At 38.0% G+C, this 26,820-nt stretch overlaps 1 protein-coding gene across 1 annotated transcript; it reads right to left on the reverse strand.

The window, feature by feature from the left end:
* Positions 1-1,114: 1,114 nt before the first annotated feature.
* On the reverse strand, positions 1,115-26,573 carry LOC148072469 (atlastin-3-like). The gene is made up of 14 exons (XM_087799880.1): positions 26,468-26,573; positions 24,708-24,930; positions 23,217-23,351; positions 22,890-22,994; positions 22,036-22,086; positions 20,661-20,717; positions 20,486-20,578; positions 20,282-20,420; positions 19,629-19,756; positions 19,485-19,541; positions 19,347-19,418; positions 17,124-17,315; positions 2,997-3,236; positions 1,115-1,825 (listed from the first exon to the last, which is right to left on the reverse strand). The coding sequence occupies exons 2-14, from the start codon at positions 24,909-24,911 to the stop codon at positions 1,769-1,771; spliced, it is 1,530 nt and encodes a 509-aa protein (XP_087656006.1). The 5' UTR covers positions 24,912-24,930; positions 26,468-26,573; the 3' UTR covers positions 1,115-1,768.
* Between the last annotated feature and the right edge of the window lie 247 nt (positions 26,574-26,820).

Below are 26,820 nucleotides of genomic sequence, written 5' to 3' on the forward strand. Positions count from 1 at the left end.
ACTTTTCTCTTCCTCCAGCTCTGAAGATGCTGAAAGACTCCATGTTCATGTCGACCTACATTCTCAGAAACACAAACAACGACCTTCTTTAAATTCTTCATTAAATTAAATTCATTTTTTCCTCTCAGTAATAAAACTATTTTACCATTTGTTTTTACTCGTGTTCAAATATAATATAAAATAATATAATATAATGTATATATAAAGTGTGTGTTGAAGACACTTCCTGATGCGTTTATTTATCATCATCATCATTATTATTGAATTGTTTATTAATATTATCTTTATTTAATATTGTTTTTTTTTAAATATGTTTACCGAGCTGGTATGTGAAAGTACAGCTAAACATAAATCCTTGAAGTCTGAGACGGTGGTTCTCACTCTGTAAATAATTATTTGTAATTATTTATATATTTATTTATTATTTTCTAATTATTTGTATTTTATTGATACATTTTAAAGCTGCTTCTGATTATCATCAACTCAGACGTGTTAGAATAAGACAAACATTGAACGATAGTCAAATATTACACAGATTTGTGCAAACATGGTAGAATGTCAACAAAAGACTTCTAGAGCAGCTCATACTCTTAAAGAAACATCATTTACATAAAGTATTTGTAACTACAGTAGTCTAGAGCATCAAAACGAGACGTCTACGTAAATATTTGTATCATATGTTTGTTTATTCATTTACAACTGTAACGTTTGTCACCATGACAACACAAAACACACTTGTTTCATTCACTTATCAAATACTGCAATATCTCTTATCATTTATGTATAAAACCAATGGTTCCTGATACGGACTGTTGTCATGGCAACCTCTGTTTACAAACAGTGAAGACAAAACGCGTGTGTGTGTGTGTGTGCGTGTGCGTGTGTGTGTGAAGCCGGAATGTCTGAAGTGTGTGAAACATTTATCTTCGTAGAAGTCTCTACATTCTTCATCGTCTATGCCTGATGCATGATGGGACATCTGTGGGTCAAAGATGGCCGACACTCACTCGGTGCTTTTGGATCCGTCCTGCATCAGATGTCGTGTTATCCCACTCCTGACGCCATTCGCAGAAGATTAGAGTAATTGTTGAAAAAAATGAAACACAAACTGAAATTATTTTTTCAATATTTTTATTATCATAAACCAGGCTTTTCTAAAGGCCAACACATCCCATCATGACAGAACCGTCGCCATGACTACAATCTCTCACGTGTCTTTATCGATGGAAGTTTTGGATCGAGCTGTTCGTAACGAGCACCAGGTGGCGCCGGAGTAGTAACGCTTGTGTTGTAACTTAGTACTTTAAGATGGAGTGACATCATCAAGAACCTTCTGAACGTGGATCAGAACCACGACCTTCACCACGACCTTCACCACGACCTTCACCACGACCCGAAGACACTGGTTTGACTCATGGTTTAAGACTTTTGTCCAGGAAAGTATCAAAGTTTAAAAACAGAGAAAGTAGCTTCAGCTCAGGTTCATAAAAGTGCATTTTCCACCTTCACTCGAGAAACAAATGCAAGTGTTAACGTGAATATTATGGAATGTTTAAGGCCTCGAAGCGAGAAGAAGAATGAAGAAGCTTTTTTGGTCACAAAGTAGTTCCTGCTCTGAACACCTGATGTTCGTGAAGATGCTGCTCCGGCATCTGTGCTCACGGGCTTTGGTCCAGCGGGGTCAGGGGTCGGGGGAGGGGGGAGGGGGGCAGCGAGATAAGGCTTCTAGTGCTAAACGGGTCTTTGTGCTGCATCAGAACCAGAACCTTTAGGTGGACTTCTGTTTGACGCTGGTTCCTCTGGACTTGTTCATCGCCACCGTGGCCTGTGAAGAGACAAGACAAGGCGTCGGTTCAGGAACTTCTGCGTCAGGTTCCGACAGGAAGTGAGAGGCGGGTCCGTCGGCACCACTTCCTGTTCCCTCTTGTCAAACACATCTGATCCGAGAGTAAGATCTTCTCTCATCTTACAGTCTCAGAGTCAATAAACCCTGAACCAGGAGCAGGACCAGCAGGCGAGCACATGGTTGAACCTGTGATGTCGACGAGTCACGTGACCAGACGAGGCTCTCAGAGGCTCCAACATGAAAACAACAACAGCTTCAAGGCTTGACGTCACTTTTAAACGCTTCGTTTAAGAAGTTTCCACCAATAAACAGTCAAAGAGAATAAATGCTTCTACTGTCTTTATTCAGTCAGACAGCTCCCTCTAGTGGTTATAAGCGGAGCAAACATGTTTTGAAATATGAATCTACAAAATCAAGATAATGTTGGATTTAATATTCATTTATAGTTTAAACGTTTATATCATGTCATTGATGAGACGTCAGAGTGTCTATATAACACTACAAAGTTAGTTTCTCTGGATTTTAACCTTAATTTAATGTTTTTCTTTGTTAATGTTAATGTTTGACTTTTGTTTATGTTCGTGTTTTCCTTGGAGTTATCTTGATCTTTTGAGTATTTTTTTTGATCGTTTAAGCACTTTTTTTTAGAAAAGCGCTATATAAATATAAATTACTTACTTACAATATATATTTAAAACATTATATACTTTTTAACTTTGACCCGATTGGTTTCATCAGGAAAACTACTTGTATCTTGTATCTCAACATTACATATATTTCAGTCAAACACGAAGGTCTGAATCTTAGCAAAAGACTTCTAAAGCAGCTGTTAAAAGTAAAAAATACTTTTTCAGAAATGACCCAGTTAATATATGTAAAATTACGCTTCAGATGGCATCAAACTTTTGACATATTTTAGTCTGAATTAGTAAAGATTATGTTCAGGACATTATTTATTTCCTTTCCTGCTCAACATTAATGTCAACTTACATCATTCTGTCCTAAAAGGATGAAGCAATAAAGACAAACGCCCTCTAGTGGTGAATCAAGGAAATTGACGAGACGTTTTCATAAATAAGCTAGTTTGTATCATATATAAATAGTTCAGGTATATACTGTAGGCTGTACATAAACGGTGACATCATCTCACCTGCTCCAGGACGACGCCCGCCGCCTGGTCGATGGCTCCGCCCACCTGTCGGTAGCGGCCCGAGTAGCGGATGAAGGTCCAGGTGAGCATGGCCATCATGACGACGCCCAGAGTGCAGTCGCACACCAGAGCGAAGGTGGACAGACCGATGAAGAGCAGCACGCCGGACAGGATGTAGAGCAGGCAGACCAGAACGAACAGCACCGCCGGAGTACGGAACGCGTTGAAGAGGTTTTTGGACTGAAAAAGATGAAAAGGATCACAAAAAATAAATAAATAAAATAAAATAGATTTACACATATTTTTGTAATTCATTTAATGAAGCGTAATTTAATACAATGTAATTTTTATATATTTTATTTTAATTTAATCATTATTTTATTTTTTAAATGTTTTATTCATTTTATTTTAATTTAAATAATAATTGAAGTGCATTTATTTTTATGTGGCCATTTTAATGTATGAGCACTTTTTCAATTTAATTTATCTAAAATTTGGTTATTTTTACTATTTATTATTGTATTACATTTTTATATTCCCGCTTTCTAATTGTATTGAATAGTTTATTTATTTATGTAATTTTTCATGGTTTTATTTTACACGCCCACTTTAACATGCATTTAATTGTATTCTTATTTTATTTTATTTAATTTCTTTAAGTTACTTTTGTAATTAATCTTTATACGCCCACTTTAACGTTAGAATCTCTCTTTTATTAAATGTTATACTTATTTTATCCATGTAATCTTTGTTTGTTTGATTTAATTAACTAAATTTATTGTTTATTTTATATTCACACTTTAATTCAGTCGCTTGTTTATTTTATTGTCATTTTATTTCATGTATTTCTTATTTCATGTATTTAGTTTAATTAATTAACACCATTTTTTTTTATGCATTTAAATTCATGCAAACGTTAACGTACACGTCTCTTGTTTTACTTTATGGTGATTTATCCATTTTAATATTTTGCTTTTTCTATTCTTTACTGTAAACACAACACAAAGTATTCCGAACATTTCTAGTGTATCTGTTCACACCAGTTTCAAAAGTGCGACTGATTTCCTGATCAAGTCGTGTTTGTGTTGCATTTAAGACGCACACTCAACATGTTCAGTTACACAACAAACACATGAAACGATGCAAACGAACAGCGTCAAACACAACTTATTTGAACACTGGTCTGACCTTGTTGTGTTTGTTGTACGACTTCATATCATTTAAACACTGGTCTGACCTCGTTGTGTTTGCTGTACGACTTCATATCATTTAAACACTGACCTTGTTGTGTTTGCTGTACGACTTCATATCATTTAAACACTGACCTCGTTGTGTTTGCTGTACGACTTCATATCATATAAACACTGACCTCGTTGTGTTTGCTGTACGACTTCATATCATTTAAACACTGACCTCGTTGTGTTTGCTGTACGACTTCATATCATATAAACACTGACCTCGTTGTGTTTGCTGTACGACTTCATATCATTTAAACACTGACCTCGTTGTGTTTGCTGTACGACTTCATATCATTTAAACACTGACCTCGTTGTGTTTGCTGTACGACTTCATATCATTTAAACACTGACCTCGTTGTGTTTGCTGTACGACTTCATATCATTTAAACACTGACCTCGTTGTGTTTGCTGTACGACTTCATATCATTTAAACACTGACCTCGTTGTGTTTGCTGTACGACTTCATATCATTTAAACACTGACCTCGTTGTGTTTGCTGTACGACTTCATATCATTTAAACACTGGTCTGACCTCGTTGTGTTTGCTGTACGACTTCATATCATTTAAACACTGACCTCGTTGTGTTTGCTGTACGACTTCATATCATTTAAACACTGACCTCGTTGTGTTTGCTGTACGACTTCATATCATTTAAACACTGACCTCGTTGTGTTTGCTGTACGACTTCATATCATTTAAACACTGACCTCGTTGTGTTTGCTGTACGACTTCATATCATTTAAACACTGACCTCGTTGTGTTTGCTGTACGACTTCATATCATTTAAACACTGACCTCGTTGTGTTTGCTGTACGACTTCATATCATTTAAACACTGACCTCGTTGTGTTTGCTGTACGACTTCATATCATTTAAACACTGACCTCGTTGTGTTTGCTGTACGACTTCATATCATTTAAACACTGACCTCGTTGTGTTTGCTGTACGACTTCATATCATTTAAACACTGACCTCGTTGTGTTTGCTGTACGACTTCATATCATTTAAACACTGACCTCGTTGTGTTTGCTGTACGACTTCATATCATTTAAACACTGACCTCGTTGTGTTTGCTGTACGACTTCATATCATTTAAACACTGACCTCGTTGTGTTTACTGTACGACTTCATATCATTTAAACACTGACCTCGTTGTGTTTGCTGTACGACTTCATATCATTTAAACACTGACCTCGTTGTGTTTGCTGTACGACTTCATATCATTTAAACACTGACCTCGTTGTGTTTGCTGTACGACTTCATATCATTTAAACACTGACCTCGTTGTGTTTGCTGTACGACTTCATATCATTTAAACACTGACCTCGTTGTGTTTGCTGTACGACTTCATATCATTTAAACACTGACCTCGTTGTGTTTGCTGTACGACTTCATATCATATAAACACTGACCTCGTTGTGTTTGCTGTACGACTTCATATCATTTAAACACTGACCTCGTTGTGTTTGCTGTACGACTTCATATCATATAAACACTGACCTCGTTGTGTTTGCTGTACGACTTCATATCATTTAAACACTGACCTCGTTGTGTTTGCTGTACGACTTCATATCATTTAAACACTGACCTCGTTGTGTTTGCTGTACGACTTCATATCATATAAACACTGACCTCGTTGTGTTTGCTGTACGACTTCACATCATTTAAACACTGACCTCGTTGTGTTTGCTGTACGACTTCATATCATTTAAACACTGACCTCGTTGTGTTTGCTGTACGACTTCATATCATTTAAACACTGACCTCGTTGTGTTTGCTGTACGACTTCATATCATTTAAACACTGACCTCGTTGTGTTTGCTGTACGACTTCACATCATTTAAACACTGACCTCGTTGTGTTTGCTGTACGACTTCATATCATTTAAACACTGACCTCGTTGTGTTTCCTGTACGACTTCATATCATTTAAACACTGACCTCGTTGTGTTTGCTGTACGACTTCATATCATTTAAACACTGACCTCATTGTGTTTGCTGTACGACTTCATATCATTTAAACACTGACCTCGTTGTGTTTGCTGTACGACTTCATATCATTTAAACACTGACCTCGTTGTGTTTGCTGTACGACTTCATATCATTTAAACACTGACCTCGTTGTGTTTGCTGTACGACTTCATATCATTTAAACACTGACCTCGTTGTGTTTGCTGTACGACTTCATATCATTTAAACACTGACCTCGTTGTGTTTGCTGTACGACTTCATATCATATAAACACTGACCTCGTTGTGTTTGCTGTACGACTTCATATCATTTAAACACTGACCTCGTTGTGTTTGCTGTACGACTTCATATCATATAAACACTGACCTCGTTGTGTTTGCTGTACGACTTCATATCATTTAAACACTGACCTCGTTGTGTTTGCTGTACGACTTCATATCATTTAAACACTGACCTCGTTGTGTTTGCTGTACGACTTCATATCATTTAAACACTGACCTCGTTGTGTTTGCTGTACGACTTCATATCATTTAAACACTGACCTCGTTGTGTTTCCTGTACGACTTCATATCATTTAAACACTGACCTCGTTGTGTTTGCTGTACGACTTCATATCATTTAAACACTGACCTCATTGTGTTTGCTGTACGACTTCATATCATTTAAACACTGACCTCGTTGTGTTTGCTGTACGACTTCATATCATTTAAACACTGACCTCGTTGTGTTTGCTGTACGACTTCATATCATTTAAACACTGACCTCGTTGTGTTTGCTGTACGACTTCATATCATTTAAACACTGACCTCGTTGTGTTTGCTGTACGACTTCATATCATTTAAACACTGACCTCGTTGTGTTTGCTGTACGACTTCATATCATTTAAACACTGACCTCGTTGTGTTTGCTGTACGACTTCATATCATTTAAACACTGACCTCGTTGTGTTTGCTGTACGACTTCATATCATTTAAACACTGACCTCGTTGTGTTTGCTGTACGACTTCATATCATTTAAACACTGACCTCGTTGTGTTTGCTGTACGACTTCATATCATTTAAACACTGACCTCGTTGTGTTTGCTGTACGACTTCATATCATTTAAACACTGACCTCGTTGTGTTTGCTGTACGACTTCATATCATTTAAACACTGACCTCGTTGTGTTTGCTGTACGACTTCATATCATTTAAACACTGACCTCGTTGTGTTTGCTGTACGACTTCATATCATTTAAACACTGACCTCGTTGTGTTTGCTGTACGACTTCATATCATTTAAACACTGACCTCGTTGTGTTTGCTGTACGACTTCATATCATTTAAACACTGACCTCGTTGTGTTTGCTGTACGACTTCATATCATTTAAACACTGACCTCGTTGTGTTTGCTGTACGACTTCATATCATTTAAACACTGACCTCGTTGTGTTTGCTGTACGACTTCATATCATTTAAACACTGACCTCGTTGTGTTTGCTGTACGACTTCATATCATTTAAACACTGGTCTGACCTCGTTGTGTTTGCTGTACGACTTCATATCATTTAAACACTGACCTCGTTGTGTTTGCTGTACGACTTCATATCATTTAAACACTGACCTCGTTGTGTTTGCTGTACGACTTCATATCATTTAAACACTGACCTCGTTGTGTTTGCTGTACGACTTCATATCATTTAAACACTGACCTCGTTGTGTTTGCTGTACGACTTCATATCATTTAAACACTGACCTCGTTGTGTTTGCTGTACGACTTCATATCATTTAAACACTGACCTCGTTGTGTTTGCTGTACGACTTCATATCATTTAAACACTGACCTCGTTGTGTTTGCTGTACGACTTCATATCATTTAAACACTGACCTCGTTGTGTTTGCTGTACGACTTCATATCATTTAAACACTGACCTCATTGTGTTTGCTGTACGACTTCATATCATTTAAACACTGACCTCGTTGTGTTTGCTGTACGACTTCATATCATTTAAACACTGACCTCGTTGTGTTTGCTGTACGACTTCATATCATTTAAACACTGACCTCGTTGTGTTTGCTGTACGACTTCATATCATTTAAACACTGACCTCGTTGTGTTTGCTGTACGACTTCATATCATTTAAACACTGACCTCGTTGTGTTTGCTGTACGACTTCATATCATATAAACACTGACCTCGTTGTGTTTGCTGTACGACTTCATATCATTTAAACACTGACCTCGTTGTGTTTGCTGTACGACTTCATATCATTTAAACACTGACCTCGTTGTGTTTGCTGTACGACTTCATATCATTTAAACACTGACCTCGTTGTGTTTGCTGTACGACTTCATATCATTTAAACACTGACCTCGTTGTGTTTGCTGTACGACTTCACATCATTTAAACACTGACCTCGTTGTGTTTGCTGTACGACTTCATATCATTTAAACACTGACCTCGTTGTGTTTGCTGTACGACTTCATATCATTTAAACACTGACCTCGTTGTGTTTGCTGTACGACTTCACATCATTTAAACACTGACCTCGTTGTGTTTGCTGTACGACTTCATATCATTTAAACACTGACCTCGTTGTGTTTCCTGTACGACTTCATATCATTTAAACACTGACCTCGTTGTGTTTGCTGTACGACTTCATATCATTTAAACACTGACCTCATTGTGTTTGCTGTACGACTTCATATCATTTAAACACTGACCTCGTTGTGTTTGCTGTACGACTTCATATCATTTAAACACTGACCTCGTTGTGTTTGCTGTACGACTTCATATCATTTAAACACTGACCTCGTTGTGTTTGCTGTACGACTTCATATCATTTAAACACTGACCTCGTTGTGTTTGCTGTACGACTTCATATCATTTAAACACTGACCTCGTGTTTGCTGTACGACTTCATATCATTTAAACACTGACCTCGTTGTGTTTGCTGTACGACTTCATATCATTTAAACACTGACCTCGTTGTGTTTGCTGTACGACTTCATATCATTTAAACACTGACCTCGTTGTGTTTGCTGTACGACTTCATATCATTTAAACACTGGTCTCGTTGTGTTTGCTGTACGACTTCATATCATTTAAACACTGACCTCGTTGTGTTTGCTGTACGACTTCATATCATTTAAACACTGACCTCGTTGTGTTTGCTGTACGACTTCATATCATTTAAACACTGACCTCGTTGTGTTTGCTGTACGACTTCATATCATTTAAACACTGACCTCGTTGTGTTTGCTGTACGACTTCATATCATTTAAACACTGACCTCGTTGTGTTTGCTGTACGACTTCATATCATTTAAACACTGACCTCGTTGTGTTTGCTGTACGACTTCATATCATTTAAACACTGACCTCGTTGTGTTTGCTGTACGACTTCATATCATTTAAACACTGACCTCGTTGTGTTTGCTGTACGACTTCATATCATTTAAACACTGACCTCGTTGTGTTTGCTGTACGACTTCATATCATTTAAACACTGACCTCGTTGTGTTTGCTGTACGACTTCATATCATTTAAACACTGGTCTGACCTCGTTGTGTTTGCTGTACGACTTCATATCATTTAAACACTGACCTCGTTGTGTTTGCTGTACGACTTCATATCATTTAAACACTGACCTCGTTGTGTTTGCTGTACGACTTCATATCATTTAAACACTGACCTCGTTGTGTTTGCTGTACGACTTCATATCATTTAAACACTGACCTCGTTGTGTTTGCTGTACGACTTCATATCATTTAAACACTGACCTCGTTGTGTTTGCTGTACGACTTCATATCATTTAAACACTGACCTCGTTGTGTTTGCTGTACGACTTCATATCATTTAAACACTGACCTCGTTGTGTTTGCTGTACGACTTCATATCATTTAAACACTGACCTCGTTGTGTTTGCTGTACGACTTCATATCATTTAAACACTGACCTCGTTGTGTTTGCTGTACGACTTCATATCATTTAAACACTGACCTCGTTGTGTTTACTGTACGACTTCATATCATTTAAACACTGACCTCGTTGTGTTTGCTGTACGACTTCATATCATTTAAACACTGACCTCGTTGTGTTTGCTGTACGACTTCATATCATTTAAACACTGACCTCGTTGTGTTTGCTGTACGACTTCATATCATTTAAACACTGACCTCGTTGTGTTTGCTGTACGACTTCATATCATTTAAACACTGACCTCGTTGTGTTTGCTGTACGACTTCATATCATTTAAACACTGACCTCGTTGTGTTTGCTGTACGACTTCATATCATATAAACACTGACCTCGTTGCGTTTGCTGTACGACTTCATATCATTTAAACACTGACCTCGTTGTGTTTGCTGTACGACTTCATATCATATAAACACTGACCTCGTTGTGTTTGCTGTACGACTTCATATCATTTAAACACTGACCTCGTTGTGTTTGCTGTACGACTTCATATCATTTAAACACTGACCTCGTTGTGTTTGCTGTACGACTTCATATCATATAAACACTGACCTCGTTGTGTTTGCTGTACGACTTCACATCATTTAAACACTGACCTCGTTGTGTTTGCTGTACGACTTCATATCATTTAAACACTGACCTCGTTGTGTTTGCTGTACGACTTCATATCATTTAAACACTGACCTCGTTGTGTTTGCTGTACGACTTCATATCATTTAAACACTGACCTCGTTGTGTTTGCTGTACGACTTCATATCATTTAAACACTGACCTCGTTGTGTTTGCTGTACGACTTCATATCATTTAAACACTGACCTCGTTGTGTTTGCTGTACGACTTCATATCATTTAAACACTGGTCTGACCTCGTTGTGTTTGCTGTACGACTTCATATCATTTAAACACTGACCTCGTTGTGTTTGCTGTACGACTTCATATCATTTAAACACTGACCTCGTTGTGTTTGCTGTACGACTTCATATCATTTAAACACTGACCTCGTTGTGTTTGCTGTACGACTTCATATCATTTAAACACTGACCTCGTTGTGTTTGCTGTACGACTTCATATCATTTAAACACTGACCTCGTTGTGTTTGCTGTACGACTTCATATCATTTAAACACTGACCTCGTTGTGTTTGCTGTACGACTTCATATCATTTAAACACTGACCTCGTTGTGTTTGCTGTACGACTTCATATCATTTAAACACTGACCTCGTTGTGTTTGCTGTACGACTTCATATCATTTAAACACTGACCTCGTTGTGTTTGCTGTACGACTTCATATCATTTAAACACTGACCTCGTTGTGTTTACTGTACGACTTCATATCATTTAAACACTGACCTCGTTGTGTTTGCTGTACGACTTCATATCATTTAAACACTGACCTCGTTGTGTTTGCTGTACGACTTCATATCATTTAAACACTGACCTCGTTGTGTTTGCTGTACGACTTCATATCATTTAAACACTGACCTCGTTGTGTTTGCTGTACGACTTCATATCATTTAAACACTGACCTCGTTGTGTTTGCTGTACGACTTCATATCATTTAAACACTGACCTCGTTGTGTTTGCTGTACGACTTCATATCATATAAACACTGACCTCGTTGTGTTTGCTGTACGACTTCATATCATTTAAACACTGACCTCGTTGTGTTTGCTGTACGACTTCATATCATATAAACACTGACCTCGTTGTGTTTGCTGTACGACTTCATATCATTTAAACACTGACCTCGTTGTGTTTGCTGTACGACTTCATATCATTTAAACACTGACCTCGTTGTGTTTGCTGTACGACTTCATATCATATAAACACTGACCTCGTTGTGTTTGCTGTACGACTTCACATCATTTAAACACTGACCTCGTTGTGTTTGCTGTACGACTTCATATCATTTAAACACTGACCTCGTTGTGTTTGCTGTACGACTTCATATCATTTAAACACTGACCTCGTTGTGTTTGCTGTACGACTTCATATCATTTAAACACTGACCTCGTTGTGTTTGCTGTACGACTTCATATCATTTAAACACTGGTCTGACCTCGTTGTGTTTGCTGTACGACTTCATATCATTTAAACACTGACCTCGTTGTGTTTGCTGTACGACTTCATATCATTTAAACACTGACCTCGTTGTGTTTGCTGTACGACTTCATATCATTTAAACACTGACCTCATTGTGTTTGCTGTACGACTTCATATCATTTAAACACTGACCTCGTTGTGTTTGCTGTACGACTTCATATCATTTAAACACTGACCTCGTTGTGTTTGCTGTACGACTTCATATCATTTAAACACTGACCTCGTTGTGTTTGCTGTACGACTTCATATCATTTAAACACTGACCTCGTTGTGTTTGCTGTACGACTTCATATCATTTAAACACTGACCTCGTTGTGTTTGCTGTACGACTTCATATCATATAAACACTGACCTCGTTGTGTTTGCTGTACGACTTCATATCATTTAAACACTGACCTCGTTGTGTTTGCTGTACGACTTCATATCATATAAACACTGACCTCGTTGTGTTTGCTGTACGACTTCATATCATTTAAACACTGACCTCGTTGTGTTTGCTGTACGACTTCATATCATTTAAACACTGACCTCGTTGTGTTTGCTGTACGACTTCACATCATTTAAACACTGACCTCGTTGTGTTTGCTGTACGACTTCATATCATTTAAACACTGACCTCGTTGTGTTTGCTGTACGACTTCATATCATTTAAACACTGACCTCGTTGTGTTTGCTGTACGACTTCACATCATTTAAACACTGACCTCGTTGTGTTTGCTGTACGACTTCATATCATTTAAACACTGACCTCGTTGTGTTTCCTGTACGACTTCATATCATTTAAACACTGACCTCGTTGTGTTTGCTGTACGACTTCATATCATTTAAACACTGACCTCATTGTGTTTGCTGTACGACTTCATATCATTTAAACACTGACCTCGTTGTGTTTGCTGTACGACTTCATATCATTTAAACACTGACCTCGTTGTGTTTGCTGTACGACTTCATATCATTTAAACACTGACCTCGTTGTGTTTGCTGTACGACTTCATATCATTTAAACACTGACCTCGTTGTGTTTGCTGTACGACTTCATATCATTTAAACACTGACCTCGTTGTGTTTGCTGTACGACTTCATATCATTTAAACACTGACCTCGTTGTGTTTGCTGTACGACTTCATATCATTTAAACACTGACCTCGTTGTGTTTGCTGTACGACTTCATATCATTTAAACACTGACCTCGTTGTGTTTGCTGTACGACTTCATATCATTTAAACACTGACCTCGTTGTGTTTGCTGTACGACTTCATATCATTTAAACACTGACCTCGTTGTGTTTGCTGTACGACTTCATATCATTTAAACACTGACCTCGTTGTGTTTGCTGTACGACTTCATATCATTTAAACACTGACCTCGTTGTGTTTGCTGTACGACTTCATATCATTTAAACACTGACCTCGTTGTGTTTGCTGTACGACTTCATATCATTTAAACACTGGTCTGACCTCGTTGTGTTTGCTGTACGACTTCATATCATTTAAACACTGACCTCGTTGTGTTTGCTGTACGACTTCATATCATTTAAACACTGGTCTGACCTCGTTGTGTTTGCTGTACGACTTCATATCATTTAAACACTGACCTCGTTGTGTTTGCTGTACGACTTCATATCATTTAAACACTGACCTCGTTGTGTTTGCTGTACGACTTCATATCATTTAAACACTGACCTCGTTGTGTTTGCTGTACGACTTCATATCATTTAAACACTGACCTCGTTGTGTTTGCTGTACGACTTCATATCATTTAAACACTGACCTCGTTGTGTTTGCTGTACGACTTCATATCATTTAAACACTGACCTCGTTGTGTTTGCTGTACGACTTCATATCATTTAAACACTGACCTCGTTGTGTTTGCTGTACGACTTCATATCATTTAAACACTGACCTCGTTGTGTTTGCTGTACGACTTCATATCATTTAAACACTGACCTCGTTGTGTTTGCTGTACGACTTCATATCATTTAAACACTGACCTCGTTGTGTTTGCTGTACGACTTCATATCATTTAAACACTGACCTCGTTGTGTTTGCTGTACGACTTCATATCATTTAAACACTGGTCTGACCTCGTTGTGTTTGCTGTACGACTTCATATCATTTAAACACTGACCTCGTTGTGTTTGCTGTACGACTTCATATCATTTAAACACTGACCTCGTTGTGTTTGCTGTACGACTTCATATCATTTAAACACTGACCTCGTTGTGTTTGCTGTACGACTTCATATCATTTAAACACTGACCTCGTTGTGTTTGCTGTACGACTTCATATCATTTAAACACTGACCTCGTTGTGTTTGCTGTACGACTTCATATCATTTAAACACTGACCTCGTTGTGTTTGCTGTACGACTTCATATCATTTAAACACTGACCTCGTTGTGTTTGCTGTACGACTTCATATCATTTAAACACTGACCTCGTTGTGTTTGCTGTACGACTTCATATCATTTAAACACTGACCTCGTTGTGTTTGCTGTACGACTTCATATCATTTAAACACTGACCTCGTTGTGTTTGCTGTACGACTTCATATCATTTAAACACTGACCTCGTTGTGTTTGCTGTACGACTTCATATCATTTAAACACTGACCTCGTTGTGTTTGCTGTACGACTTCATATCATTTAAACACTGACCTCGTTGTGTTTGCTGTACGACTTCATATCATTTAAACACTGACCTCGTTGTGTTTACTGTACGACTTCATATCATTTAAACACTGACCTCGTTGTGTTTGCTGTACGACTTCATATCATTTAAACACTGACCTCGTTGTGTTTGCTGTACGACTTCATATCATTTAAACACTGACCTCGTTGTGTTTGCTGTACGACTTCATATCATTTAAACACTGACCTCGTTGTGTTTGCTGTACGACTTCATATCATTTAAACACTGACCTCGTTGTGTTTGCTGTACGACTTCATATCATTTAAACACTGACCTCGTTGTGTTTGCTGTACGACTTCATATCATATAAACACTGACCTCGTTGTGTTTGCTGTACGACTTCATATCATTTAAACACTGACCTCGTTGTGTTTGCTGTACGACTTCATATCATATAAACACTGACCTCGTTGTGTTTGCTGTACGACTTCATATCATTTAAACACTGACCTCGTTGTGTTTGCTGTACGACTTCATATCATTTAAACACTGACCTCGTTGTGTTTGCTGTACGACTTCATATCATTTAAACACTGACCTCGTTGTGTTTGCTGTACGACTTCATATCATTTAAACACTGACCTCGTTGTGTTTGCTGTACGACTTCATATCATTTAAACACTGACCTCGTTGTGTTTGCTGTACGACTTCATATCATTTAAACACTGACCTCGTTGTGTTTGCTGTACGACTTCATATCATTTAAACACTGACCTCGTTGTGTTTGCTGTACGACTTCATATCATTTAAACACTGACCTCGTTGTGTTTGCTGTACGACTTCATATCATTTAAACACTGACCTCGTTGTGTTTGCTGTACGACTTCATATCATTTAAACACTGACCTCGTTGTGTTTGCTGTACGACTTCATATCATTTAAACACTGACCTCGTTGTGTTTGCTGTACGACTTCATATCATTTAAACACTGACCTCGTTGTGTTTGCTGTACGACTTCATATCATTTAAACACTGGTCTGACCTCGTTGTGTTTGCTGTACGACTTCATATCATTTAAACACTGACCTCGTTGTGTTTGCTGTACGACTTCATATCATTTAAACACTGACCTCGTTGTGTTTGCTGTACGACTTCATATCATTTAAACACTGACCTCGTTGTGTTTGCTGTACGACTTCATATCATTTAAACACTGACCTCGTTGTGTTTGCTGTACGACTTCATATCATTTAAACACTGACCTCGTTGTGTTTGCTGTACGACTTCATATCATTTAAACACTGACCTCGTTGTGTTTGCTGTACGACTTCATATCATTTAAACACTGACCTCGTTGTGTTTGCTGTACGACTTCATATCATTTAAACACTGACCTCGTTGTGTTTGCTGTACGACTTCATATCATTTAAACACTGACCTCGTTGTGTTTGCTGTACGACTTCATATCATTTAAACACTGACCTCGTTGTGTTTGCTGTACGACTTCATATCATTTAAACACTGACCTCGTTGTGTTTGCTGTACGACTTCATATCATTTAAACACTGACCTCGTTGTGTTTGCTGTACGACTTCATATCATTTAAACACTGACCTCGTTGTGTTTGCTGTACGACTTCATATCATTTAAACACTGACCTCGTTGTGTTTGCTGTACGACTTCATATCATTTAAACACTGACCTCGTTGTGTTTGCTGTACGACTTCATATCATTTAAACACTGACCTCGTTGTGTTTGCTGTACGACTTCATATCATTTAAACACTGACCTCGTTGTGTTTGCTGTACGACTTCATATCATTTAAACACTGACCTCGTTGTGTTTGCTGTACGACTTCATATCATTTAAACACTGACCTCGTTGTGTTTGCTGTACGACTTCATATCATTTAAACACTGACCTCGTTGTGTTTGCTGTACGACTTCATATCATTTAAACACTGACCTCGTTGTGTTTGCTGTACGACTTCATATCATTTAAACACTGACCTCGTTGTGTTTGCTGTACGACTTCATATCATTTAAACACTGACCTCGTTGTGTTTGCTGTACGACTTCATATCATTTAAACACTGACCTCGTTGTGTTTGCTGTACGACTTCATATCATTTAAACACTGACCTCGTTGTGTTTGCTGTACGACTTCATATCATTTAAACACTGACCTCGTTGTGTTTGCTGTACGACTTCATATCATTTAAACACTGACCTCGTTGTGTTTGCTGTACGACTGCCACATCTCCTCCAGCTCCGACTGCAGCTGCTCTTGGTAGCGATCGCAGAACTCTTGACCGCCCATCTTCTTGGTGGAGGAGAACGAGCGGACGGCCTCGCGGCAGAAGAACTGGTTCTTCTCCTCCAGAGACTCAGGAGCCACGTATGGCAGATCACCTCCACACACCTGAGGACAGAAGACGTCAGATCTACTCTTCTAGAACCATTGACAGGAAACCTTCATATCAGCATTTAAAGAGTTGAAATATTGAAGGATAATAGTAATAATAGTTACAAACAAGCTCAGAATATGAAAAGGAAATAAGCTAAACAATAAGAAGGTAATTCAGGAAACACCAGCAGGTCTTTGTAAACTTTTAAACATTTTAAATCAACCATTAATAATTATTATCAAACCTTATTTGCTTTGGCTTCGATTCTAAAACCTTGATGTGTGTTTAGTTTGTTTGCAGCACGTTTGTGTTTTGATGCGAGAGAGTCGAGTTGTTCAAGAACATTAAAGAGATTCTAAAACAAACAAGTCTTTGTAGGAACCAAAATATTAAGTCAGGGGAGATTTTAAGTCATTTAAATTATTATATAAACGTGAAATAATAATTACCTCTGCCAAGGAGGTCACATGATCAAAGATTTATTAATATTTCAATTCAATTTCAATTAAAAAACTTGTCAACAATCCTAAGTGTTACCAATTCTGTCCGTGAAGAAGTTTTGTGTTGAACCGAGTGTGTGTGTGTGTGTGTGTGTGTGTGTGGGGGGGGGTGTGTGGGGTGTGTGTGTGTGTGTGTGGGGGGGGGGTGTGTGGGGTGTGTGTGTGTGTGTGGGGGGGGGGGGGGGGGGTGTGGGGGTGTGTGTGTGTGTGTGTGTGTGTGTGCTCATAAAACTACATCATCATCACTTGTAGAGTCGTGGAAAATCACTTATTTATCTGCTTGTTTAATATTACGAGCTGCTTGGCAGTGGTATGAGCAGTAATTCCTAGAATCATTTATTTTTATTTGTCATCAAACGTTACAAGTTAAGGCTCGACTAACGTTCGACTCTGGTGTCATGAAGTGAATGTTCTCCAAGACGCAGTAACTTCTCATCATGACCATGTTTTAAACGTATTACTTTATAAAGTTGCTCTGAAATCTGGACAAACGAGAGGTTACGAGAGTCTATTATCACGTAATAATGGCTTCACTCCTCCTCCAGCTGTAATCATGCTTTGTTTATACAATGAGTCCCTTTGAGGTGGAGATACAAATAACACACACACTGATGATACAATAGAGTCACACATCACAACAACACACACACACTGATGATACAATAGAGTCCAACATCACAACAACACACACACTAATGATACAATAGAGTCACACATCACAACAACACACACACTGATGATACAATAGAGTCACACATCACAACAACACACACACACTGGTGATACAATAGAGTCACACATCACAGCAACAACACACACACTGATGATACAATAGAGTCACACATCACAACAACACACACACTGATGATACAATAGAGTCACACATCACAGCAACAACACACACACTGATGATACAATAGAGTCACATCACAACAACACACACACTAATGATACAATAGAGTCACACATCACAACAACACACACACACTGATGATACAATAGAGTCACACATCACAGCAACAACACACACACTGATGATACAATAGAGTCACACATCACAACAACACACACACTGATGATACAATAGAGTCACACATCACAACAACACACACACTGATGATACAATAGAGTCACACATCACAACAACACACACACTAATGATACAATAGAGTCACACATCACAACAACACACACACTGATGATACAATAGAGTCACACATCACAACAACACACACACTGATGATACAATAGTCACACATCACAACAACACACACACTGATGATACAATAGAGTCACACATCACAACAACACACACACTGATGATACAATAGAGTCACACATCACAACAACACACACACACTGATGATACAATAGAGTCACACATCACAACAACACACACACTGATGATACAATAGAGTCACACATCACAACAACAACAGACACACTGATGATACAATAGTCACACATCACCACAACAACACACACACTGATGATACAATAGAGTCACACATCAAAACAACACACACACTTGTGTTGAACACAAACCTTCTCCATGCTCTTATAATACAGATCTTTAGCAGCAGCCACAGCTGCCAGGTTGTTTGCTTCTGCTGTCGCCTGAGGAGACACGAGTCACATGATCAGATCAATCATCGACGAGCGTGGACCAGAAGCTTCAGGTACCATGAGCATGGTCTTGGGCTGAGGCAGGTCTTCCCCCTGGTAGATCTTGATGTAGGCCTGCAGACACACACACACACACACACACACACACACACTCACTCAGACTCCTCTGACACTGAAGCAGGAAGTGTACAAGTACAGTACCTTGAAGAACTCCAACAGACCCATGCAGGTGACTTTGTTGCCGTTGATCTCCTTCTCAGCCAGTTTGTCGGGGTGCAGCAGTTTGGGAATCAAACTCTTGAGCTGCTCTTTGAACTCTGGCGCCACCTCTGGCCAGTGTCAAGTATTGAACATGTTTTCATTGACATTTTCTGATTGTTTTTAACATTGTATTCTTTTTTTTAATAATTATATTCAATTGTTTCTATTGAAATGTTGATTTTTTTTTAAATCTAGATTGGAAAGTTAATTTCTAAATAAATGCATGTTTTTTTTTTTACACATTGAGTTTAATATTGTAATTCAAATAATTAGGAAAAATACTTTTCAATATTTTTTAATTCATGGTCTTTTAAATTCAATGTAAAATTAGATGTAGAAGCTATTTTGGTCTCGTCTTGTTCAACTATTGAACCAACATCAGTTTAAAAGACTATGAATTAAACCATATTGAAAGTATAAATTATAAAATGTATTATTGCGAACAGAATGTCTAACTATGTTTTTTAAAAAATATTAGGAATTATTCATTTTTAAATTTGATGTTAAATTCAACATTTCAATATAGAAGTCATTATTCAATTATTCCAAATATACTGAGAAATCATCAAAAATAAAGTTTGAATTATTCTGACCCTTCAGTTGACCCTCGAAGGAAGGGTTGGTGGCGACCTTTAACCCCGGGTGAGGCAGCAGGAAGCAGGAGATCTTGGTGAAGCAGGAGTGGATGTGCTCCCTGACCGTCTGCAGCTCCTCGTGCTGAGCCTCCTTCACCTTCAGGTTGGTTCAGATCACGTTGGTTCAGATGAAGGTCTTCAGCAGAGACGCGTCACACGTACCTGCAGCCGCTTGTCCAGGAAGTCGTCGCCGCCCCTGAAGCCGTACTTGTACTCGTAGGGAAAACTCCAGTCCCGGATGAGGAACATGAGGGACTGTCGATGAAAGAGACTCGTGAAAGTTCAACCATCAAAGTGTGGCTGCTGGTGGTCCTGGTGGTCCTGGGTGGTCTCTTACTTGGAAAGGCTTGAGGAAGATCTCATCCATGGCCAGACGCCCGTACTCTGTGAACAGCTGAAGAAACATCGCTTCATCAAAACACTTTCATTGTTACGTTTCTGCCTCCAACTCAAATATACATCTTTCTGTTCAAACCATACTGGACACTCCTCAATGAGGTCGACGACCTTTGACCCTCTTGTTTCATAAATTCATAAATGTAATAGTTGATTAATTGGGTTTGAGACAATAATTAATGGCTCAATCCTTTTCCTCATATTAGTATCATTTTTATTCATGTCATTTTATACATATACACACATGTAATTTTGCATTCATTTGATCTTTTGTGTCATTATTTAAATGATTACCTTTTTAGTATGTATTTGACTGTAATTTACAAAATATTTAAATTGTTTAATGCAATTTAATAATTATTTCATCAACTGTATTATTTATATAAATGTCATTGTTTCATTATTTTTTTGTATTATTGTTTGTATTATTATTTATACTAATGTATTTCATTTTAGCAGTAAAAGATCATTTTTGTTAATATTTAAATCATTGTTTTTTCATTTTAGTTTTTATTTTATCATGTGTATTATCATTTGTATAATTATAGTTTATTTTAGTCCTCAGTGTAAACAATATGTATTAAATCGAATAACTTTGATATTGAAATATTGAGGTTACAGATTTTTATCCATTACAAGAATACTTTTCTGGTAATTATATTTTTATTCAATATCTATATCCAGAACAAAATAATTTGCTGCAACAAACGTCTCATAAGATTCTGATTATTCACGTCACTCAGCCTTTTCCCCCGCAATTCCCGCATTCCTCCACTAGAGGGCGGTAGAGTAGCTTGTTGTGGAATGTGCGTAACAGAACATGAAAAGAAAAATAAATAAAAGTAGATATTTTAAGATGATAACCTAACTAGCGTGTTTATACTTTAAACAACTAAAACTTCCATCTCTTATGTAATGGCTTGTAAAATACTGATCAGTTTATACAAAACTCTCGTCCTGTCAAGTCAAATGTTTGTTGTTGTCATTTTCTTCATCAGTTAAGATAAGCAAAAGTGAATGATCTTAAGAGAAGAAGCTTCACCCTTGCATGTGACAGTGGAAACAAAAATAACCATCAGTTCACGTGAGTCTTGACTGGTTCTAACTCGTGATATAATCACTGATGATTAAAAAAACGCTTCTGTGAGGCAGCAGCGACTGTTGTGATACTGTCTCTGCCTCCATCAATCTCTTTTCTTCTTTTATCTAAAACATGCTTTTCTAATGAGAATGGTTCCAGGTCACATGCAGTGTTCGCACAAACACGGAGAAGAACGATGACTTCATCAGATTAAACTCTGCTGACATCAACAGACCTGGAGCTGCTGCAGGTCGTCCTCCTGGATGTTCTGAGACAAGTTGTAGATCTGAGGCAGAGAAACACCAGTTAACATGTCAATCAAGTCATGGGGTCAAACTCTTTCAACTGGCGAGGTCACGGACTATGACGGTAGATTTGTTTAATAAGTATTAAATTAAAGACAGTTGTTTCAACAGAAAAATATAAAAAACGTTTTTTTGGTTTGTTTACTATTGAACATTTCAAATGTTGAAACTTCTTTTTTTCCATTACATTATTCTTTTAATTGAATCAAATAATATTTAAATAATAATATTTAATTGTTTCTACACAGATTCACATTCTAATAATAATAATAATAATTAGAAAAAGAGAAACGTTTTTCTGGTCTTTTAAATTCATTATAAAAATGAAAAGACAATTTAATGTCCTAAATACAAGAAAATATTATTTTAATAAAAGCAAACCATGTCAATAAAAATGATTCAAATTATAAAACCTTTTTCTTTAATTGAAAAATAAAGAAACAATTTGTATTTTTTTGTTTGATCTACATTCTTTATCTTTAGACTTAGATTGTATCATCTTGTTCCTTCTTTTTATTTCCCTTTGTTCTTATTTTGATTTTTATGAATAATCGTCTGTATTGCTGTGTCTAATTGGAAAAACAATATCTCCAAGGAGACCTCCTGAGGGATCAATAAAGTTCTACCTGACCTCATGAACAAAGTAAGAGTGCAATTGTGAGGTTGTACTTTGATTTGTGAGGTTTGATTCGTCTAAATTATCTTTCGGTATCAAACTTTTCCATTAAAGTCTTTAATATTTCACATCCATGGTCAGATCTCCACACGGACATGAAGAACAGACCTGTATGGAGCTGGTCATGGTGCTGAGAGCGAAGATGGTGGCGCAGTCTTTCACCGTGGACTCGTTATCGAACGCCCCCTGAGTGTCCATCAACACGACCGCCACCTGTGAGAGAAGAAGAAGACGACGACACACACATTAATGTCATGGAAACACTGAAGAATAAATATCCACGAGGTCCGTCTGAAGAAACATCCTCTCACTACAACAACACATCCTGATCCTCCAGCAACACCAGGGACGTCACAACAACTTCACGTTTAAACATTCACGATAAAACTGTTTCATCAGGACATTCTTTGACCTCATTTTAAATCACAAAAATACCTCTGTCCCGTCACTCTTCTGCACAGGGAAGACTTCGCTCCAGATCTGGATGCCGGTGGTCTCTGGCTCTGAACCTCCTCTCCATGAGAACCCCGTGAGCACCTCGTCGTCCTCCCCCAGCCAGTTGTCGTCCTCCTGAATCAAGGTTTTCCACTTTATTGATGTTTTGAACAATTACAGAGTTATATCTACTTTAAAGTTTAAACAGCAATATTTAAATAAAAGCTACTTGATCGTCACAGGATTGGCTGAAAGTAAAGTACTAGTCGTTTTTTATACCTTTTTATAGTTTTATTAAAATGTTTACATTAAATTTAGAGCAATACAAATAAAATACATTTGAATTAAGATGTTTTTTTTATTAATGGAATAACAACGTCAAACTATGTATCAAAAACAATGCGTCTGAGACGTGCGCCGCGTGCTACATTTTATATATTCCCCCCTCAACTCTGGACGCCGACAATGGTTCCGCCTGTTACCACCAATAGTTTTTCAAAATGATACTGCAACAATAATAAATATTAATCTAACAAATTCTTATTTACAAAACATATCGATCATAAATGATTTAGTATAATATTCATGAACATATGTGGTCCACTCTTAGGGGAGCCACATGTTCATTGAGAAAATATTTGATTTCTTCCCAAAATTAATTATATAATTATTCAACCTTATGATATATTGTTAAAACTAATTATTAAAGATAATTAATAAATTAATGAAATGCTTAAAAACGATAAAAAAACATTTCAAGGATTTATATCATGTCCTTGAGCATTACATTCTAATTGTTAAATTCCTTTAAGCCAAATAAGTGTTTCATTCATTTAGTTTTACGGTCTTTTATCCTAAATTCTTGCTCAGACAATGCTTCACACAATATCTCTTCCTGATGCCAGTCACAGTAACATTTACACTCTGACAAGGGAACATCTCAAGGTTCAGGCACATAGTTGTCTATGATCCATCTTGTACGAAAGTATTTCCAAAAAAACCTCGAGAATATTTGAGCGACAGGCGTGAACTCGTCAGCTCACATGCTTGGACAGGGAGGAGCAGTCGTCACAACCGTCTTAATGAAGACGACTTTTACTCATTTTCATCTTCTGGAGTCAGTGACGAGCAACAAAACATGTTCCTGCGTCTGCTTCCTCTCACTCCGGAGAGGAATATATTACACTTACTTACAATTACTTATATATTCACGAGGGAGGAAATAAAACATTCTAGACAATGAGCAGAGAGAAATGTTTTTGTATTAATTTTCTCACAGGATTGTTCATTGTTTTAGGACAAAGAATTCAGTCATCGCTGCTCAAACTGGTTTCAAAACTAGTTTGACAAGAATTCATTTGAACAAACTGGACACTTTTGAAAATAAAGGGTTTCATGGATCTTGAATCGTTGTTTTTGTAGAATCAATAAAACTGATGATACTTATTTTCCCACTAAAGACTGTTGTAATAAACAGCTGCTGCGACTCACCTTCCTGTACATGTAGCGCAGCATGAAGTCCAACAGGAAGCTCTTTCCCTTCCTGAAGGCTCCCGCCACCGACAGAACCACCACATGCTTGTCTCGGACCTCGGGTGCCAACAGAACCTTCGCCAGAGCCTCCGTGTCCAAAGTGAAGGAATGTTCTTCCTTGCAGACGTTGACGATCTGCACTGGTCCTGGTTGTCCCCTCATGTTTACCGGGTTCTGGTCTCTGTTCAACGCAGACGATAACATTTTAATATTTATACGAGCATTTATCTGTGATTATGTTTTTGTTTCATTCAAATTCAGCAACAATGTTTATCTTTTTCCCACCATCATTCAGTGCTTGTTTCTTCCATCTTATAACTTGTTCTTTGCTTGTAGAAAACACTGTTAAATGTGGTATATTTAAGTTAATGTCTAAACCAGAAGGATGTGTCTCGTCTGCAGTTCATACTAAACTCTGCAGCCAGAATTCTGAGCCGCTCTAGTAGAAGAACTCACATTTCTCCTTCAAACTCTTCACTGGCTGCCAGTTTCTTTCAGGATCATTTTAAAATTCTGGATCTAACTTTCAGATCTATTCATGGTCAGACCTTCCATCAGTGATCTGATCCAGACTTACACCCCAGCTCGGGCTCTGAGGTCTGTGGATCAGAATCTACTGATGGTTCCTGAACTTCCGGACCAGAGGAGAGAAATCCTTCCAGACTGTTGCTCCTAAGCTTTGGAACGATCTTCTTCTTCTTCCTCTGTCTTTTTGACATTAGAAATAAACTACAACTGCTATTTTGTTGCTAGTTTGCCTGTGACTTCTATGCACCAAACCTATTTGATCATTTATATAGTTGTCGTTTTTTCACTGACAAAGTCTTTCTTGTCTTTGAATCTCCTCCTCTTTTCTTTGTGTTTTGTGAATCATGCCATCACGCGTTTTCAAATCCTGTATAGCAAGAATAAAATCCCTTGAATCTTAAATCTTGACTTTAAAAATCAAACTGAATCTTCTCAGCTCTTCGACAAACGCTTCCACGATCACAGAGAAGTCTCTGTCTCGTCCTCACATTTGTACAGAACGTCTCACGTCTGCTGTGGATTGTGAAGATTATCCACGCAGTCATCACAAGTGTAGTTGTGTGTAACTGTGGGCAGTCGTCACAAGTGTAGTTGTGTGTAACTGCAGCTCTTGTGTGTGTCATGCTGCTGCGCCTGCAGCTTCTTCAACACACTGATCTCTTCTCTGCTTCACAGGCGGATCTGTGTTGTCAGTCTGGTCTTCTGAGTGAGTCAGTCTTATTTCAACACACGTTTCACTCTCAGACACACACACACACACACACGGATCATCACACAGGTGTGGCAGTGCAGCATGCCTTTCCCTTCTCCACCCAAACATCCAGACCTCGGGTTCCATCCGAGCAGAGCAGGACCTGGAACAATAAACGACTCACACACACTGTAATCCTTCACTAAACTACTTACCAGCCCTGGAGCCTTTGACCTCTGAACTTGTCACCAAAAACACACAACGACAAACTCGTGACAGATCCTGAACTTGAGATTCTATCTTTCTTTTACGAACACGAAGCTAATAAATCGTCGATGACGAGTGTTTGTGGTTCGCTAAAAAAAATCACAACAAAGCCACAACAACAACAACAACAAGACGCGAACTTTAAGCTCTTTGTGCTTCATCTAAGTCTGCGAACTAACATCAAACTCTCTTATAAGCGAAGGTTTCATGCCGAGTCATGTCCATTTCTTACCTTTGGTGTCGTAAAATGGCTTCAGAACAAACTCCCTGCGTTAGCAAACCGACTGCAACTTTCTCTACTCTGGCATGACAACAACCATGACAACTTTTTCCATCGCACGAAAGCTTCCGTATTTTATCCGCGCAATGCAACATGGGAAGCGGTGTTTCACGGAGCTTCCTGTTTAGCGCTTTAGTCAAGTGGATGAACTACATTACCCACCATTCTGTTCGATGGTGAAGTGGGAAATGTAGTTTCTTTTAGCCGAGGCGTAACGAATACGGAAATGTTGTTGAAACCAAACTGGGTGGATTTATTTCTGTGGCTTTTGTGAATCATCGCAGAAAGATGTCTTGAATGAAGCT

Source organism: Callionymus lyra, chromosome 9, assembly GCF_982586985.1.
Source record: "Callionymus lyra chromosome 9, fCalLyr1.hap1.1, whole genome shotgun sequence".
In the NCBI taxonomy this organism is placed as follows: Eukaryota; Metazoa; Chordata; class Actinopteri; order Syngnathiformes; family Callionymidae; genus Callionymus; species Callionymus lyra.